Genomic DNA, 20158 nt, shown 5'->3' with positions numbered 1-20158 from the left:
GGCAGTTGACACAGGAAATGTCTAGGGCATCCATTCAATACTAACCTTTCCTGGACCATCATATATGCAAATAGTAGACTGTGGAGGGCAATTCCCATATGTTGCTTGGCAGGGGTCTATGGGTAAGCAGACTTGACCGTCCCCTCTGTAACCTTCTCGACAGGTACATTTGTGCTGATTTGGTCCAAGGTAAACGCAGTCAGCATTAGGATCACAGACTTTTTTGGAGCACGGGTTGATAGCTTGTGAAAAAAGAAGTGAAGTAAATGAATTGTTGCCCACCATTCTGAAATTGAAGGTGAGGATTTGCCAGAGCACCTCCGTGGCAAACAAAGCCTGGGTAGACTAAACTTCCCATAGCAGCCAAGTCTGAAATATAGTGGTGGCATGAAGACAGAAGGGAGGAATGTGTTTATACTAACGTAGCAACCAACTGTTTCCTTTTGAACAGACATGATCTCTTAACTTGGCAAATTGAGTTATAAACAGATTAAAACATGTAACGTGCTCATTAAAATATCACAACTATTTCTCTGTTCTCTGGTAGATATTAACCAGAGAAGGTCATGTAGGTGATACGAGGTCTGTACAAGCTTTAAGCACATGTTAGATCAGTTGGAAAATATTTCTCAATACAATAGGCCTTTGCTGTTTTCTTTCCGGTAATTAAACAATATAATGTCATCTGTTCAGGTATATGGAAAACTGGCCAGCAAGCGCTTTAGTTGAGTCTTCCACACTGCTGTAGTTTCAGGACCGGGCTGGAAGCTCACTAGTTATTTCCATGAGCCCTTTTTTTCAAGGCAATAGCATTGTTTATCCTTGTTCATAGTCCATCAGTGCTTGGAGAACACTTCCTCACACCTTTGGGTCCTGTTTAGGATATGGTCAAGCACATATTGTAGCTGAAAGGTGGCTGGTCCCAGACTAACCTAAAAGGTGGTGCTGCTCACTGTCTTCCCCTCTCCTCCTCCATTCCCCCCCATTCTCCTCCCCTCTCCCCGCCAGCTGGGACTGAGAGAGTTGGCAATGCTCAGCCTCACCCTTTCAAGGCTGCCTCTTCTGTTTCTGTGTGAAATCACACATGTACACACATATTCACATTCTCAAATCCACCATAAGCAACACCACTTCCAAGCAGAGTCTGGGGCAGCCATTGCTATCCTCACTTACATACTTAGCTGTGCTGGAGCTGCTTGTTCTCTGCTTCCTAGCCAGTCAAATGTAAAGGACACTGGCTTAAGCCACAGATGACCCCAGCGTCTAAAGGCACTAGGACAGAGGAGCAACATCCACTCAGACTGCATCAATACAAAACCCAAAGAGGCAGGGATGCTAGCATCATTCTTATCTGCTGGTTGCTGCAATTTCTTTCTCTCTCACTTGTCTACGCTGCCTACTAGAAGGTCACGTTCCCTGAGGAGTGACTTTCTGATGCCTTGCTCTTGGATTCAGACCTATTCAAAGAGGATGACACCATAGTTAGGAACAAGAGGAGGATTGAATGTAAATATTCCCAGACAGGATAAGAAGTATTGTATTTGTGGCCTGATCCAAGCCAACATTTACTAAATAGCACTCCCAGCATCGGATACAACCACTTTTCTTCATTGAAATTGGTCTACAAGGAAGAGCTGGTGCTGTAAGAGATAATGTGAGTAGAGGAAAGAAAATCTGAACTCTTGTAATATAGTTAATTTGAGCGTTCAGTGGCAAGTTGAGGAGTCTATAAAGACAACTTTAAGGTAGACTTTTACCTCTATCTGAGATACTATTAGCTTTGTGTCATGAAAAATAGGAAAGCTAAAATGAGCTTTACTTATCTGTAGAGTCTATGCTTAGTGATGAAGCTGAGCCGCTACATGATGAATATTCAATAAATATAAGGCCTTGGTTGCTGTTGATTTTTATGGAAGCAAACTATGGTATTGAACTTTAGCAAGTAGAGGGATGTGACAGGAATGGATTTGTAACCGCTGTTGACCCAGTATCCACACTATGTATTTCAAGGGGGTTTACTAGCTTTAGTCTGGTTGCATGGACTGAAGCTTGTTAGAAATTGGACTGATGTGCTTCTGAAGCACATTATAGGGTTTAGTTTCACCCTGAAGGTATCTAGTTTGTGCACGTGAGAATGCTTTTGTGATATGAACCCAAGAAAAACTAGACGGTGAGATTTGGTTCAAAAGCGCACCCAATATCTGAACTATAATACCAACAATGTTGTATACAAAGAACTCGGTGGACATAAAAATTACTCACGTTCACATTGTGTACCACCCCCATAGTAGTTGGGCAGACATGTGCATTGCAGTTGTCTTCCATCCTCTCCTGAGGCGGTGCATCTGGAGTTTGCAGGGCACCGTAAGGCCTCGCATTCAGCTATCGCTGAGGGACAGAGCGCGACAGGTTAAGCTGTGTCTGCACACTCTGCCAGGAGGCATTGCCTTCTGCAGTATCCTAGTTCAAAGAACGCCTGATCTAGAGACCATTGATCTCATTGCTGTCATTTTTCTGCTGACTGAAGTGGTGATGATGATTACAGGAGCTCACACACAGGGTTTGAGGTTCAGTGTGTGTTTGATTGCTCTAGAGTGACTACCCTGAGACTAATGTTATGTTCATCCTTGACAATTCTAGCTGCATCAGAGCTGTTGAATATATCTTATATAGAAAACAATCTACTTACGCTCATCACAGCTGAGCCCTTTGTATCCAGACAAACAAGTACATCTTCCATCTCCTGTAATTCCGCTGTTGCATACTCCATGAACGCAGTTGCAAACTATGTGGAGAGATGGACTAGGTTTACTGAATAATAATGGTGTTTGGAAAGACATCATTAGTGGTTACATATAGGAAATAGTGTCCTGGCCAACAACTTTGGCCAAACCCAGTTTTGACCCAAGTTCCTGAATTTGTAGTCTTCCACTAATGAGAAGATCAATACTCACAGTTGTGAATATAACACACAACTGTGAGTATAGTTGTGAGTACAACAGGAAATAACATACTGAGTTTTGCAGGCTGCTAATAGCCTGGGGCCTGAAAATCTTCAGGACATATGCTATAAACACCAAACCGACTAGTTGCTAATAACATAAAACTTGCAAAATTTGACATACAGTCTTGAGTCAAAATTGAATATAAAGTATAAGGGAGACTGTTTTTATAACTGTTAACAAATTACTCATTTTTACTTCAATTCTGTTTGCCTCTCTCAAACACCTCCAGAAGAGAAGAGTTTTGGGACTTTTATTCCCCCTAAACAGACTTTATTTATTTAAAAGAATAATTACTCACTGTGTAGGTCTCAGGCCTTTTTCTGGTCCTATTCCTGTTGATGTAGTGTATCCTCTTGCCTTTACAAACATATCCTGTGCTCATGCAAATCACCTATGCTAATTAATTAGTAACATTCTACCTATGTTAGTAGTTGTGATATAAAACCCAGGAATGTCTAATGTATTGCTGAAAAGCAGTTAGTCACAAATGCACAGTATTTGCACGTGCTTAGAAAACTTGGAGGAGCTCAAATATCTGAAAGCTGAAGTGTAAAATGTTGCTTAAATTAATATGCAGTTGAGTCCTCCGGTAGCTTCTTGGAAAATAATTACATTTACGATATTGAATTCATTCAAGTACCCTATTTTCATTAAATTGTTGGCTCAGTTACATTTCTGTGTATCAACAGTGGCATCCAGTGGACAGCTGGTGGAAAAAGGGCTTTTGAGTCAGCAGTGGTGTAGGATTAGTGTAGAAACACAGATCATTTAAAGTGAGGCCATTCGTGACTCTTTTTAGAAAGAACTTTAAGTAGATCTTAAGGGAACAAAGAGAGTTTTAGTCAGAGATAAACAAGCGTTACCGCTTAAAAAAGTGACATTTCTTAGTATTTTTTTTCAGGCAGTTTTCCGATGTGTCTGTTTAATTCTCAGCAGGGGTTAGGAAGGCAAATAAAATACTAGAAATCATTAAGGTACAGGCAAAACTGGAAAATATTATACACATATATACACTTGTGGTACATATACAAATAGGGCACATAGCTCTGATCCCTCCCTCAGTGTCCTGCTTCTCCTAATAGAAGTATGGCCAACCAATGGAATGATCTACCAGTGAAAAATCATAATGAAACCAAATTCATCCTTTTTCACATTTTTGACTAAATTATGGAGGTCCTTGGCACAGAATATTGTGTAAAGCAATAGCAGAATTGGACTCAGAGGCAAGGTAGATAATTTATGGAGGATGGATCCAGCAGGAGCCTTTAAACACTGCAATTTGAATGCATTTCTGGCCGCTTTTACTCTTTTCGTAGATATCAACTATTGGCCTCCGATATGGGATGCTAGGCTAGAACAACTTTTGGCCTGATTCAAAATGGCCTTTTTTGAGTCAGATATATTGATTTCAATACCACATGAATATTTCATGCCTTAATACAGATGCTCCAGTTTGTAGATGTATTTAGAAAACATACTAAAACACTGTAAGCCACTATAAATTATGCATTTGATACGTTCCCATCCAACTATAACAACTATAGTACTATAACTACCTTCTGTATTTAGATCAAATAAATTTGAATCTGTAATTTAGGGTGAACGGTGGATAACACGATAACTGGCTAACAGGGAGGTATACCTGCAGGAACACACAGATGATTCTAATCCCTAATTTATTTGACTGTTGGCTGTAGCAAACATATTCAAGACAAGATTAAGATATTTTTATAGTGCAACACTGAGAGTGTTGTCTGTACAGTCCTGAGCTGAATCCAGCCCCACTGTGAATAAGGAATTGAATAGCTGCCTATTTTCTTTCCCTGTTGTGTTCCCTGAAGGAGACAGCAGCTCTTGACGGGAAACCCTTAGACCCCCTACCCATTTCACTGCGATTTCCCGATGTCTGAATACAGCTTTCACTCACCTTCTTTCCCCCACTTCAATAAAGAAAGCTCCAACTTACCTGATGAGCAGTGAGGCCCAAATAAATTATCTTCAGCACATTTTTCACAGGCAGTCCCACCAAAGCCTTTCTGTAAATTACAGATTGGAAATCAAAACTTAAGTTTCTCATCTATCTCTATGTAGATAGATACATGCTTAGCAGCCTCTAACTAAACAGCATCTTTAGCTACCAAAAGAAAATAACGTGAAAGGTTCAGTCAGTAAATCAGAGATGACTACTGCAATCTAGAAAACGTTGTCTTTTGAATGATATTTTTCCTGTCTTTTTTTAAATTTATTTTAAATTTTTAGCTCTCACACTTCAAATCAAATCAGATATTCTGAATAGCAAGTAAACAATAATGAATAGTAATCAAGCTTAATGCCTAAATCATTCTTACAATTGTTAGGTTGTATTTTATGACTACTTCTCACTCTGTCTCCTTCTTACATGTCTCCAGAAGATGTGCTTTTGGTATAATGGAAAGATTAACCAGTAGAGGGGGAGCTAAAAAAGATTCATTGGAGTTGTTTTTTAAAAAAATCTTTTTTGGCTGAAGTTAGTATGCACTGCACATTGCACTTTCAGCAAACAAACATTATATTGAGAGTATTAGTCCCAAGTACAAGTCCTTTCTAATTAGGGCAAAAAATCATAAGTAATAGCACAGTCTTAAAAACAGAGGAACTCAAACCACCTGTTTCCGAAAGACAAGATGGAAGAGCTCTTTAATAATATCACCCAAACATGCTCAAGTCTGTAGAAATAATAGTGTGAAGATTAGTACAAACCAAGCAAAAAATGAACTCCAAGCAGATCATCTCTGCTATTTCTGAAATACTTTCTTTTTAATATATTTATACCACATAACATGCATTATTTCTTAGCAGAGCTTATATGCTGTTGTTAAAAGAAGGGGGATGTACCTGACAAGTGCACGTTCCATCCCCATTTATACCCTGGGAGCAGCGTCCTCTCCTGTTGCATGGTGATGCAGCTCCTCCCGGACAGGCTAGAAATCACAGAATCACAGAATGGTTAGAGTTGGAAGGGACCTTAAAGATCATCTAGTTCCAGCACCCCTGCCATGGGCAGGGACACCTCCCACTAGACCAGGTTGCTCAAAGCCCCATCCAGCCTGGCCTTGAACACTTCCAGGGATGGGGCATCCACAGCTTCTCTGGGCAACCTGTTCCAGTGCCTCACCACACTCAGAGTAAAGAATGTCTTCCTAATATCTAATCTAAAGCTACCCTCTTCCAGTTTGAATCCATTACCCCTTGTCCTATTAGTACAATCCCTGATAGAGGCACTCCCCATCTTTCCTGTAGGCTCGCTTCAGATACTGGAAGATCTGAAGATCTCCCCGGAGCCTTCTCTTCTGCAGGTTGTATAACCCCAACTCTCTCAAATGACAACGCTAAGCCATTACTCAGCTCGCTCTGACCCTTACGTTTTCCCCCTGCATGTTAGGGGTGACGGAAGTTGGAGGCTGCAGGGTTTTAGGCCAGACAGGGATCTTGAGTGACTGCTGATATTTTGCTGTTCTCTTCACTAGAATCCCAGCTTCAGTAGAGACCATCACCGTCTCTAATATGGGAACTTAAGCTAGTGATTGTAATCAATAGCTTGTACCAAAAATAGTTTTATTATTCTAAAGTACCATATTAATTTTGTCCCTGCTGATGAACCTCTATGTGCACACACACTAAACCGTTAACTTTTTTGATACAAGTGGAGTTTGCCTGACCACTTCTTCTGTTGGTTAATACAACTCTGACTGAAAATTTGCTGTCAGAACAATATTTGATGCTCAACTAGAGTTTAAATAAGCCTCTTCCTTTCACCCACAAATTGCATTTCCTTTACGTGGAAAGTTTTTCATTTCGCCTGCTACCTCCAGAAAGACTGTGATATTTTCAAATGCTCTTGGAAATTGAAATTTGGGTATCTCATAACCCATTTCTGTACAATGAATGGGTGTGATCACTAGTAAAACTTGTCTGCCAAAGATGTGCTATGCTCTTCAGATCCTCTGGAGATAAAACCATGATTACAGGCAGTGATATACCAGGTGAGACAGAGCCTGACCAAAAGCCCCACCCCACAGGAGAGGATAAGAAACAATTACCTTATTTCCAAATCAAAATAGTTTAAACTTTGGCTGAAATATTTCAGCATTCAATTTTGTGCTGAAAGGTTGCCTGTAGGAAATGCACGTTACAGTAATTTTTAGTTAGATTGTTCTGTTAGGTTTTTTTTCCCTCTTTTGGGATATCCTCATATTTTACAGTTGTTCAGCCTCTCCGTGGAAATGATTTAGTAACTCCCCTCCATAAGCCCTTCCTTCCCGTAACAGGAGTTCCCATTAGGTACCGTAATCCTGATGCAGGTGGTATCTAAATGTATCAAACTCCTACTGCCCTCACAGGTTCTCTGCTGTACTCTACTGGGAGATTTATCGCTTATAAAGAGTCTCAGTTTGTTCTGTGTGGGTGGAGATGGGCAGCGCTGGATCTGTTCTCCCATTGAGTAACGTAATCCTGATTTAGAGTGTTTAAGTAATGTGGAAGTTTTCATGAAAATCAATTTGATTTGGACAGAGTGATGAGCAAGTAAGTGGATGCGTATACGTATACACCTAACTTTAGTGAAGGCTTTGGCTTTATACCAATCTGTTAATATTTCTTAATTTATTCCTTAATGGTGAGTCTGTAAAGTCTGTTGGATCTGAGTAAGCTTCTTGTGAAAAACCAATAAATTTAAAGATGAAATATTTAGTGGAGTTTCTCTCATACATGCTGAAATAAAAAGATTTATTAAGAACTGAGATGAAATAACCAGAAATGAGGTGAAGTAATAAATACATTTACTTTAATCTTTAAAGTGGCTTTTTGTGAGTCTTGATTTCTGGCTACCATGCAATAGCTAAATCTCATCTTTAGGACTGACGCAGGCGCAAACTGTTTAATATTTGCTCTGAATGGGAACAGTTTTAACGGCACTGGTGTTTTTATTGAATGCGCAAAGATAGAGAAATCATAAGAAAACTCAGTTTATGGTATAAATTCTAGGGAAGTATACTTTAAAATTGCTGACAAAACAGGTTTTTTGCAGTTGATGTTCATTACACTTCCCCTTGTCTTCGCTATCCTCTTGTCTCTTGTTTTGATACCACCACCAAGGGACAGCTTTATCAGAAGTTTAGCAAATTACCATATTGTTGTATGAGTTTGGTCAGGCAGATAAAATGCTTCCCCTGGCCGACGGGGCTGCAGAAGAGAGCGGCGATGGCAGTGATGCTGGCACAGTCACCTGCCGCCACCCCAGTTCTGGAGGGGAGCAAGACCTTTGCTTTTGTTGAGGATGTTTTTTGAAAAGTAGCAAGAAAGAGATGCTTCTGCTTAGCTCTTACAGCCGTTAGAGACCAAAGGCCAAATCTTTATACCTAGGCCAAAAAAGCTTAAATCTATTGGGTTTTTGTCTCATAGAGTTTAATTCAGCACTTCCCAAGTGTTTTTAAATGCAGCCTGTTGGATTCCTTCTCTTCATCTGACTCCCCGCGTGCTGAAGCAGTGGGTAGAACTTGTAAAGATGATGTATTTTGGACGTATAATTTGATGGAATTACGTTTATTATCTTTCCTCTTGGCCTTTATTTTTTCCTTTTCACTTTTTTTTTCTTTATTACAGTGCTTTCTATTCAGTTGCCCAATAACACACACCTTTCAGTTGGTACCCAGGCTTTTCTTTGGAGCCATGCAAATATTTGCCCAGAGCTGGGATAGGGAGTAGCTCCCACTGAAGCCCATCTTCCCCTTACTTCGTGGGGAGGGAAGGGGACAAGACCTTTCATTCACACTTTGTGTTTCAGCGTGTGCTATCATTTAAGGAAGCCAGAGTGCTATTTAAGACCTAATTTTGTCATTGCCATCAGATGCAAAATGTGAAGTAAACCCCTAGTCAGGGATTTTTCTCTGGCCTCAGGAAGGACCGTCTTTCCTCCAAACATTTCAAGGCGTGCCGTATGTTCTTAGAGAGATTGCGATAATGCAAAGAGCTATTTTCTTCCCCTGAATGACAGCAGAAACAATGCTGAGACCTTGATTCTTTGCTTTTTGGGGCCAGGAAGTTTGTCTGAAGGAAGAGAGGCCTCCCTTGCCTCTGCAGCCTCCTACCTGCAGTGTTGAAGGCAGGGCTCCGGCTTGGGGGCAGCGAGCTCTGTCCCTCTCTAGAAATACCGATGCCCCTAATGTGGCCTTCCCAGAGCACCCTGAATTAGGGGTTGATGATCACTTGTAGCATTGCCTTCCTCCTACCGGTTCATTTAGACTGCATTTCGTTGAAAGGTGGTAAATCACCACACAAGTGGTTATCTTCAGAAGACATGACCACGCACTACGACCTCTGCTGTTTGGCTATCTTTTCTATAGAAGTAGCTATAAGCTGGGGTTTGACTATTTTGCTTAAGTAGATAAATGACTGGCATTTAAATCATAGCTTGGGCTATAATTATATTTTGCGGACAAAAGGACTTCACAGACATTGAACCAGACCTTGACCCCATTAACTAGAGAAGGAAATGCTCTATCTGGGCAGGGAAACTTCCTCAGAGGGTCTTGATGCCCAGCCTCGATAGCCTGAGGTTTGATGCACTTGTGGGGATGCTGAAAGGCTTTTCCTGAGGAAGGGGCAGCGGGAAGAGAGGCACTCCTGATTACCCCTGCTCCAGTAATGGCCTTTAGCTTTTGCTGGAGGTTCAAAAAACTCAGAGGAAAAAACTGTTTCAAGTTGAGCTAAAAGAAAAGACAGTCCTTGCATCAAAAAGTAAAGAATTAAAGAGATTTGGAGATATTTCAGACTCAGATGAGGGTATTTTTGACCCAAAATGAAACATTTAAATTTGTGGTTTGAAAATTTTAATTTTTAAACTGTTGTGGGGATCCTCCCAAACGAAAAGTCATTTTGCAAGCATTGAATTGAAATGATTTGTTTTGAAAATCTCAAAACCAAGGGGTTTCCCTGAGTTTTTTGAATTTTTCTATGTATTTTTCTTCTTTAAATGAAGCTTTGAATATGTGTTTTTCTCTAAATCCTCTAAGTTTTGGCTGAAAACTGCTGTTTATTTCTACTCCTATAATAAGCTCTGCGGAGCAATCTTCTCATGGCAATAGTTTCTGAAAGTAAGAAAAATCACTGCTTTACTTCTACTCAAATTCTATTAAAAAAAAAAAAAGCGAGCTTACCCATACAATCTGGGCCCCAGTGTCCCTCGCAGCATTCAGGTTGTTCAAATTCCTTCATACAATGATGCCGACATCCCGGAAAAGAAAGTGCGTGTGTTTTAATTTCTAGATAATACCTGAGGAAAAGAAGTTGAAGCTGCTTTAAACTACTTAAAAGCCTCCTGTGCGGAAAAATGAAATTCTTAACCTCCTTTCAGTGTCAGACAAGAGCATTTTAAGCTTAGTTGTATTGATCTGGCTTTTTTTTCTTCATTAAAACATACATTGAACACCAAGGTCTAAAAAGATCCTGGAGCTGTTTCTTTTGCAGAGTATATTTATCTTTTTTTTTTTATTATTTAATTTCTGCAACCTACACGCAGAAATTTTCTCTAAGTTTTGCTTTGAAATAGTGTTTTAAAATTTATTTACTGTCAAGATTTTTTAAATGTTAGGTAAGCTCAAAATAGTTACATTTTCCCTAAAATACTGCTTTTCTTTTTTTTTTTTTTTAATCTTAAGGACAAGATTTCATATTTGTTTTGAGATATTTCTTCCTGCCCTTCACCCCCCCCACACCTCCCCAGTCTGGCAGTTTGAAAAATCTGCATGATTTTGTATGATAATATATATATGATAATATGATATGAATAATATAACGACATAATTTATATGTTAATATACATTTATCATATGATATTTATATATCATTCATATCAATATGCAGAATAAACAAGGAAGTGATTTTATGATATCACTCAAAAGAAAATCTGATAGGCCTTCAATAGAAATGTTTATTTTTCTCTTATACCATTTGCTGATTAGCTGGGCGTGAAGTACTCTGAGTGAAACTTGAGTTCTGGAGTTGGTGAAGCCAATGGTAAACGTTCCTTACAAAAATGGCATAAAATATGACATTTTTAATATGAATTAACGTTTTCTAATTAATGGAGAACAATATTCACAGAGAGAAGCTCTGACAGAAGAGATACCTGCAGTCTGGTATCCCAGTCCCATTGGTAATTTTGGTGTAACCAGCAGGGCACTGGGTTTTGAGGTTTAAAGAGCAAGGTACGCATTCTGTTTTCATTCGAACGAGCAGCTTTTGGTCACATTGCTTCTTCATCTGTAACAGGAGAAGATTAATTAAAAGGAAGGAAAAAGTTCTTTGAGTTGGTTTAACTCTGCCCCCAGTGGCATTGCTGAAAAACGACAAATTTAACAGCTTTGTTCTTGCTCACAGCCACAAGCTCTACCTTGTTCAGCAGGAGCTCCCTGCTCTGGAGCTAAGCTAGGTAACAGACCACATATTAGGGCTTTGTGATAGTCCTGTCTTCACAAAATATGTCCAACCACTGCAGGATAAACCCTTCTAAGTGTCATATTTCTCCTAAGAATGCTTTATCAACAAATGCTAAGTTCAGCAGACTTAGAAGCCGGGTTACCGACGCAGCATCAGCCTACAGAGCGTTAGTTCTGAAATTGCCTCACGAGCCCAAAGCAGGATGGAGAAAGACAAGTGCCGGCAAGTTCCTCCTCCATTCAATGGCAAAACTAAACATAAGGTGTGGAGGAAGTCGCTCGTGGCTCTGTGCACACAGAGCACAGCACAAACCTTTGTTCCTCTCAAAAGGCAGGTTTCATATTATCAGCACCGCTTGTACTGAATTAGAGGATTATGGCTGGTATTTTCAAATTGGCGTAAAACAATGATGTCTGGCTTTGCATTGAAATCTGGTAGGAGTGACTGGCCTGACCCCACCAGAGCACACTGAGAAGTGCAGCCTCCTCTTTTTTCACCTAGAGAAAGCCACAGAAGGAACCAGCCCATCTTGGGAAACCTGGCTGTAATAGGCCTCTAGCTCAAATGCTGAGGGCACGTGCCCCTTGCTGTGGAGGTCCCAGTTTCAAGAATGCAAATCTGACCAATGACTTGAGAAGGTGGCAAAAAGGAGAAAAAGGCTTAGGGTATTGTCACAGCAGTGGCATTGTATTTCGTGGTTGTAGAATTCATAGATTTGAAAGTATCTGTATACCAAAAATAGTGTCTGTTTCCTACTACTAAAACAGTTGACCTATTTTAAAGCAAAAAATCTTTGCTGAACTCTACCTACTGTTGGCCTCATATTTTTTCTTCCTTGTGAGTATTCGTAGAAGTAAGTTCATAATTCACAAATGGTGAGAAATGATCTAATGCAAAACGTGATCTTTAAAAACCAACAAAATCAATGAATGAAATTATCATTCTTGGAGAGGAAGCGCTGTGAAGTGCTCCATTTTCTATTCCAAGATTTATCCACTGTTCCCTAAGTATGGACCCATTTAGGTGGTCTTAACTGACTCGAGCAATATTGACCACAACAGGCTTCCTGTCTGGCACAGTAGAATTGATGTGAACTCTCTGAATGGGATTTCAATTAAGCCCTCAAGTAGTCAATTAAGGCAACGTCTGAATCGTTGCCAGCGTGAGGAAATGCTTAATGTTTATCTTGAAAAGCTGTACCTGCCCACTGTGTGCGTGTGTGTGCGCGCATATATGTAGGGGCCAGTTCTAGCAGCACCACCCATTTGAAAATACATAAATATGTTAATAGTTGTCTATGGACTTTTTAAATAGCTTCCCAGATTATAAAGCCGGAAGGACAATTATACCAGAGGAGCATAGTAGAGGATAATGGAGCTTCTTGCATGAACAAGAAGATCTTTTAGAAAGCATTCATTTGATTTGGAAATGATCAGTTGTGGAGAAACAATCCGTGGTATGTTGCTTTTGTCTTGATTTGCCTGCGATGGTTTTGCCTCCGTTTCCAGCTATTGCTCCTCTGTAGTTTGCACAACAGGTAGGAAGCCATTCTCCTACCAAGTTTACTAGTCCCTTCCTATGAATACTTACAGTCTGAGATCAAAGTACAGTTCCTTTGTGCACCTAAATAAATAGCATTTCTTGAATTCCCTGCTACGAATCCAGTTTCCCAGTCATTCCCCAGCTTTCCTCTGGAGTCTGCTCAGTTTGGCAATGGCCCTCCTGAGTGGGGAGTGTCAGACCTGGCCTGTCTAGGCAATTCCTGTGCACTCACCCTGCAAGGTCATCTTTGTCTCCCACCTTGGAAAATTGACCATTAACCCTTTGTGCAGCAGCATCACAGCAGGAGCTTCAGGTCATTTGCTATCTAGGGTCTGTTCCAAGCCATCACTTCCAAGGATGGAGCCCATTGCAGTGCCACCATGTGTTGCTCAATGGATATCCTGCAGTATTTCTGTCCAGGGGTTCCCAAACAACATATGTGGACGTGCAACCCTGTGCCATCCAGGTAGCGTTGGACCTTCTGGGCACATGTAGGATGCTGCACCCTCATTGCAGAAGCTCACAGTTGGCCTAGGTGAGTACACTGGCACCTTGGGCAGGATTTCTATATGTGCCACAGCCCAGTAGTCCTGGATGAAGACCTCACCCCAGCGATTTCTCCCCATGTTAGTTATCCTTCCTTCAGCGTTAGTGATAGCAGCAAGTTTCCCTAGTGAAGACTGTAAGGATGTATCGCAGCCACTGATAAGGAGATTTAGTTGCATGAGCTCTGAGGGACTCGGCTTTATAGTCATCACGCAGCTTATAAGTATATTTCAACATCTATTTAGCCTTCAAATTTTAGTCTTTCCAAATGTACTGTTGAAATCTGATTTTTGGGCAATGTTCAGGTACAGTAGTTATATTTGGGTAGTGAAACCTCTTACTGTTGTGCGGATGCATTTCATAATAAATAAAAATGAGACCTTTTTCCAGATGTGAGTATAATGTGGATACAACTCGCTCAGACACTTGGCAAAGCAGTGACAAGCAGTGCCACGCTGAGCAGACCCAGCAGCTTCCCTGCCCTCCCAGCAGAGCCCGGCGCTGGTGGGACAGTGGACTGACCCAGCTCTTTGGGCTTCAGGTCTAAGGTGGCCCGCAAAAACTCAAACCGGAGCTCCTCTACACCTTGCTTCCCGTCCAAAACCACCTCACCAGGCACCAACATGAGGGGGCTTGAACACTTCAGGCCCTTTAAACCACGCGGTGCTCAGCAGCAGCACAGCCATCACAATGGCCCATCCTTAATGAGAGATGACTCACGCACCAGAGCAAGAACCAACACAGCACAAACACACAGTCCAGGCAGCGTAACTTCTACGAGTATTTCCACTGAGTCAAACCAATACTGTCAATGTTGAAGAATCATAAACTTGGAGTGTTTGCTGGTTTTTCTGAATCTTTAACCATGTATGCTGCTGAAGACCTTGCAGGTGCTCGGGGTCAGCCATTAAGAGTCTGGGCTTGTAGGATATTAAGGTTCAGGAGTGGCGGAAATTATCTCACTACAAAAGTTCTCATAAAAAGAAGTTCTTATAAAAAAGTTAGCATAAAAGTTCTCTCCCCCAACATTTCATTTTTAGAACAACAAAATTCAAGGAGATTTTGAAAAGGTAAAATCGAAATAAAAATAGGTTATATCCTTTCTCTACTACCAGTTATAAAAAACTATGTTTTTTTTTTTTAAATTGTGTAGTTATTTCCACTTTCTCCCATTTCTTCATTTTCCTTTTTTGCTGTTATGGAGAATAGAAGAAAGGTGATTTGTTAGCAGCTCTTTTCTAGAGACGGAATAAGATAACACCTTTCCCAGTACTTATTTGTAGTTTTCAAAGTATTTTTCCATTTAAAACAAAACTGAGTGTCTTGCCTCTTTTTTTGCCCTCCACAGTTTCTTCCCATCCTTTTGTTTCCTCTTCCACAAGTGTTTTTTCTCCAGAACGCAGTAATTTAAAGCCGCATGTTGTGAGACAGTTTAAGTGAGTTAATGTATCGCTGTTGAACTCCTGATTCAGGTTTTCAACCCAATACTTTCTGCCTTTCTACAAGGGTGGTGAAAACAGATTTTGTGAAATTCCACAGATCCATAGGATTTGTACATGACAAATGCACTGCTTCCTCAAAAGTCTACAACTCTTTTACTTAAATTTATAACTTTTTACAATTACTTCCAATAGCTCAGTTCCTTAGAATTTTTTCCCCACCTATCTGAAATAGCTTTTCCTCCTTGTGGTTAGTAGAGCAGATAATTTTCACTAGCGAAAAATTTCTGCTTTCATATGACTTATCAAAAATTCCAATGGTTTTCTTTTGTTGCTTTTGATGAGTAAGTCAGCTACAGTCTTTTGCCATGTTTGCCATTTTTTAGAGACATTTTCAGCGTACTCATGAAACATCATTTGAGCCAAATTCTCATGTGAAATAAACGGATGCATTTCTGTTATTTCAGGGGACTGAATTACACAGCTCTTGGTTTATAATTCAGTGTCCTATGGCATCAGTGACTGTTAAAGTGGGTTTTTCTTCTATCAGCTACAGTATCTGGTAACCAGTCTCTCTGTGACAGTGAAAGAGCCCCTGCCCCGTAGTGCAATACAGACACATAATAATTCATTACTTGAATAAAAAGCTGCTTCTTACCTCATCTGGGCCTTGTGATGTCAAACACGGTTTCACTGCAGTCAAAAAAGCCAAGAAGAATAAAAAAACTGGATTTTTTTCCATTGTAAAGAATTTGGTTTTTTTCCTTCAGAGCCCTCCAGACAGAAGAACTAAAATTTTGACGTAAAGGGATCGTTTGTTAGAGCTGCTGTTTCTTCTGCATTCTTAGGCAAATAGTTTAACGGGACTCTTGCCTTTCTGAAGGAAAATGAGTGAAGGATACAGCATGTGAAGCTTGCCTGCAGGCAGGAAAAATTCCAAAATGCAGGGTCTTTGCTGAAAGTTTTCACTGCAAAGCTGAATAAACCCTTCGTAACTGAATGACAGGATATCCTGGTGGGGCTCTGTTCGTTTATCCCTTTCTCTGAAGCTGTTGTCAGTACAAAACCAAGGACACTGAACTGTGATGATAGAAGATGTTTTCTTCTTTTAGGTGGGCACGGGTAGGGGACTGGAGTAACTGCTGCGCTTGTTATCGTTACATTTGCTCAGCTGATCTAAGGCAAAGCAAAGGATCTCTAGAAGTTGGCTTATCAGCCCTAATAACGTAAGGGTGGGTCCCCTGAATGTAGTCCTGGGAGAAATACCACTGACTTTATCTCAGGAGGCCAAAAGAACATCTTCCCGCTTTGGTTAGCTGGATAAAAAGGGGGATTTTTTTTTTTTTGGCTATTTTTGCTGAGTAATTTTTACTGATTTCCTGGAGCTAAGCAGAGGAAAATTAACTCAGCTGTGTTACTTGCATATGATTCGGAGGGATGAGTAGACAGACATTTTGATTTGCCAGAAGCAAGACTGTTTCTCTTTCTTCTCAGAGTTGTTCAGCTCTTTCCTAGTGCTGCTCTTTGCTGCTGCTCTGGTCAGTCTTTTAAGGGCAACCTCTCTCATGTCTAAAATACCTAATAATCTGGCTGCCTCCAGTTTGTCAGCTTTGCTTTTTGCCCCTGACATTATAATTTTTCAGCCATTTGAAGGCGCTCCATAAGGGTGCCTTGATACAAAATTGTGCCTTGAAGGTAGGTTAGGTTTTTGAAGAGTCTACAGTAGCTGTAAACATAGTGCTTTCTCCCAGGTTCCTACTTATAGTAATGGCTAGATGCTGCATTCACCTTTAGACCGCAAATGTAACATTTGATGCAGTTACAAACTATTATCTTGAACTCCCTATTGTTTTCCTAAAGAAATCAGTGGTGATACACATAAAACACACAAATTCATCTACTTTTGTTATATGTTCTGAGTACTGCAAAATTGCTGGTAGGAGGTGGCAGGGCAAGGTGTTTCCTGCATGCTCATCAGATTCTGTTCCTTTCTGCTATACAATGAGGAAAGTAAATCATTTCTTGTTTACGCTGACAAGATAGCAGCCAGGGGCTGTGATGTACATGCTGACAGTACATATGGCCCTGAGAAATGCCGTTTCTCTTTTCTGAGGTCAAGGCCTTTCATCTTTGGTTTTGCATACAATTTGGGCTGGTGGAAGGAATGTCTCGGGTTTTTCTCCAAAAGAGCAGAATCCTGGAGGATTTTCTCTCCCGTGTAATGGTAGCCCATGGCTGCATCCTGCCCTCTGTGGGATGTCTGGGAGTAAAACTTCTCCTCCCTCTTCTACAGCCATGTCTTGCTGGAGCGTGGGCAGGTGGTCTGGGCAGGGTCTGCACTACCCGGGCAAAACACGTTTGCCGGGTCCCTGTGTGTGTGACGGCAGGAGCTGACAGCTTCGGCAGCGGCTTGAGGTCAGATGGGTTTCTTGCCTGTTGCCACTTCAGACAGGGCAGTGATGAAAGGAGCAGTAAATCAAGCATGTCCCTTTCCTGTCCTGTAGATCGAGATAAAAAGCAACACACATCAGCTCTCTTGTTATCTGCTCTTACCTCGCGTATAGGCATTTGTGTGAAGTAAACCCTTCTTCCCTTTCCTTCCTCTCCCTTCGTGTTGGAGGGCAGCCTCCCCGCTAACCAGGAGGGACCAGCTGGAGGGACCGGCCACACGTTCCTCGTGTTGGTGATAAGGATTTTCCTCATTCGTGGGGGTTAAATACAGACTGTGCCGGGCGCTAACTATAACTCTGCCTGGTGCCAGCTCCTGCCCCACTCTGGGCAGAAATACAGGCTAACACATCACCTGGCTCAGAGGATGGGGCTCCTCAGGGATTTGGGGGGTGGGAAGGTGGCACCTTGGTGCTCGAAGCAGCCTGTGCAGTGTGGCAGCGTACCCATCAGCCAGCCAGGAACCTGGCATAGTGCTTTGCTTGTGAGGAGGTTGCCTTGGTGGCCTGGCCAGTGTCTGAGGTACTGGCCAGCCACTGGCTCCAGCGCTGTTGTCTGTGTTAGTGTGCTGTTGGCCTGGGCAGGAAGCCCTGTCTGCCCGGTTTCCCCCTTTGCTTCTAGAAACATGATGGTGGTGGTTTCTGCAGGTTGGGACCCACGTCCGCCCTCCCCTTCCCCTGCCGGTGCCCGGAGCACAGAGTGCCGCGGGGTCTGCACACCTCTGGCATCCCCGCTGGGGATTTGACCTGTCAGTGTGCTACCCTGCGCATCGCCGCGTCCCTGCCGACTTTTGTCTTGGCCGTCCTCCAGCTCCTGCCCTTGACATGTTTGTATCCTGTCCCGGCTGTCCAGCCCGTGTGTTTCTGGGGCTGTCCTCCTCCAGGGTGGTGGTGGCAAGCTGTCACATTTTCATTATCTTGTTGCTTATACAGCTCAGCTGAGACCTTTGTGCTCTTGCATTTCCTACTCTTTCCTGGCTTTAGCAGGATATTTTATTTTAGCTTTGTGCTGTGCCTCTTTCTGTGTCCTGCTGTGGAGTGGTGGAGAGGTCTTGGTACTCTTTGGTTCCTACAAGAAGGTGAAAATTTTGGAAGCCCTAGATGACATATATCAAAATGCAAACGCGTCTGTGGAGTTGGTCCCCTTGGATTTTTTTCCCAATAATGTTGATACAGGTGAGGGAAGTGAGAGCAAGGAATGTGGGAGTGACAGTGGGCATGGATACACCTGAAAGCTGGGATCAATTTGACATGGAGGAGCCCAGCCAAGCCTCCCTGGGGATACAACGGCCACTTGGATGCTGCCTGTCTCAGCTGCTAGTCACCCTTGTACCTCTGAAAACTTTCAGGTTGCAAGCAGCCCGGTGAAAAACATTAGTAAGAGTCATTGTGTGTGCTGTAATACTGCAAATACCATGTGCTGTGGCACACACTCATGCCTTCCTCCGCTCTCCTATTGCATTCCTGGACTGGATGCTCCTACTTTAAGTAGATGTGAGCTGGTTGCCTTTTTACTTTCTTCATCCACCTACTGACTCTCTCTGAGTTGCTCCTTCTATTTCTGTGCTGAAAATGTCAACCAACCAGAGAAAATGCGATAGTTTATTTATGGAGGTGTTTTTGAAAACAATGTTTTGTGCTGCAACTTATTTCAGCGTTACAATGTGTTAGTTATCTTTCTCAGAGTGAGGCATATGGTGCGTGAGGTCGTCTGAAAAGTCAATAAAAACTAGTGGAGATACCGACGTGACGGTTGCAGTATGGGATCATAGAATGATTTGGGTTGGAAGAGACCTTAAAGATCATCTAGTTCCAACCCCCTGCCATGGGCAGGGACACCTCCCACTAGACCAGGTTGCTCAAAGCCCCATCCAGCCTGGCCTTGAACACTTCCAGGGATGGGGCATCCACAACTTCCCTGGGCAACCTGTTCCACTGCCTCACCATCCTCACAGTAAAGAATTTCTTCCTGATATCCAATCTAAATCTACCCTCTTTCAGTTTGAAGCCGTTACTGGGTGTCCTATCATTACATTCCCTGATAGAGAGTCCCTCCCCATCCTTCCTGTAGGCCCCAGTACTCACCTTCCTCTACATAGTTTTGATAACCATGTAATTTCTTGCATTTTAAATTTTTTTTAATTGATTATTGACTACATGACTTGCATTGTATATCATTCCCTTGAACTTTCTGAACATGAAGGTCTCTCAACCAGAGATGGCTGAAGAGCATATGATGAGCTCTCAGAGACTCATGTAAAGCTCAGCCATTTCACAAATAGTCATACGACAAAATCACCATTTTAGAGGAAGAAATAAAAAAGAAATATGACTACTTTTGAAGCAGAGCACTCATTGCAGCCTGAACATTCACGAGCTCTGCGTAATAAAAGCTGGTCCTGCTTTTCTGGTACATCCCACCCTACTTGCAGCTCAGCTCCTCTCTCAGGGGAGCAGCCTTGTTAAGGAGGTCTTAGAGACTGTCAAGGCTGAGGGCAGCCTTGAGCTAAATTTAATATTCTTACTTAGTAATTTGAAAGTAAGCAGCAGAAAACAAACAAATTGCTGCTTTTTACTGTATGTGGCTTCAGTTTTAGAGCCGATCACAGCAGGAAAACTGTCCCAGGGGTGTCTGAATACGGTTTGAGACTCCACATGTCTGAGGAAAGTCACTTTGCTCTTTGTTTGGAAACTGGATAAAGCA

The 20158-nt window shown here is 41.8% G+C and overlaps 1 protein-coding gene across 1 annotated transcript in view; it reads right to left on the bottom strand.

The window, feature by feature from the left end:
- Nucleotides 1-15922, bottom strand: part of STAB2 (stabilin 2) — an 88939-nt gene extending 73017 nt beyond the window's left edge. The window contains exons 1-8 of the mRNA XM_063320777.1: nucleotides 15666-15922; nucleotides 11170-11303; nucleotides 10199-10314; nucleotides 5880-5965; nucleotides 4972-5041; nucleotides 2690-2785; nucleotides 2263-2388; nucleotides 46-242 (exon numbers count right to left, since the gene is read on the bottom strand). Coding sequence (XP_063176847.1) covers nucleotides 46-242; nucleotides 2263-2388; nucleotides 2690-2785; nucleotides 4972-5041; nucleotides 5880-5965; nucleotides 10199-10314; nucleotides 11170-11303; nucleotides 15666-15749 — 909 coding nt within the window. The 5' untranslated portion in view covers nucleotides 15750-15922. The remainder of the gene's footprint in view (nucleotides 1-45; nucleotides 243-2262; nucleotides 2389-2689; nucleotides 2786-4971; nucleotides 5042-5879; nucleotides 5966-10198; nucleotides 10315-11169; nucleotides 11304-15665) is intronic.
- Nucleotides 15923-20158: the final 4236 nt, after the last annotated feature.

Source organism: Chroicocephalus ridibundus, chromosome 1 (assembly GCF_963924245.1).
Source record: "Chroicocephalus ridibundus chromosome 1, bChrRid1.1, whole genome shotgun sequence".
Lineage (NCBI taxonomy): Eukaryota > Metazoa > Chordata > Aves > Charadriiformes > Laridae > Chroicocephalus > Chroicocephalus ridibundus.
The sequence above is the reverse complement of the archived record's forward strand: the minus strand, read 5'-3'. Positions and strand labels throughout refer to the sequence as shown.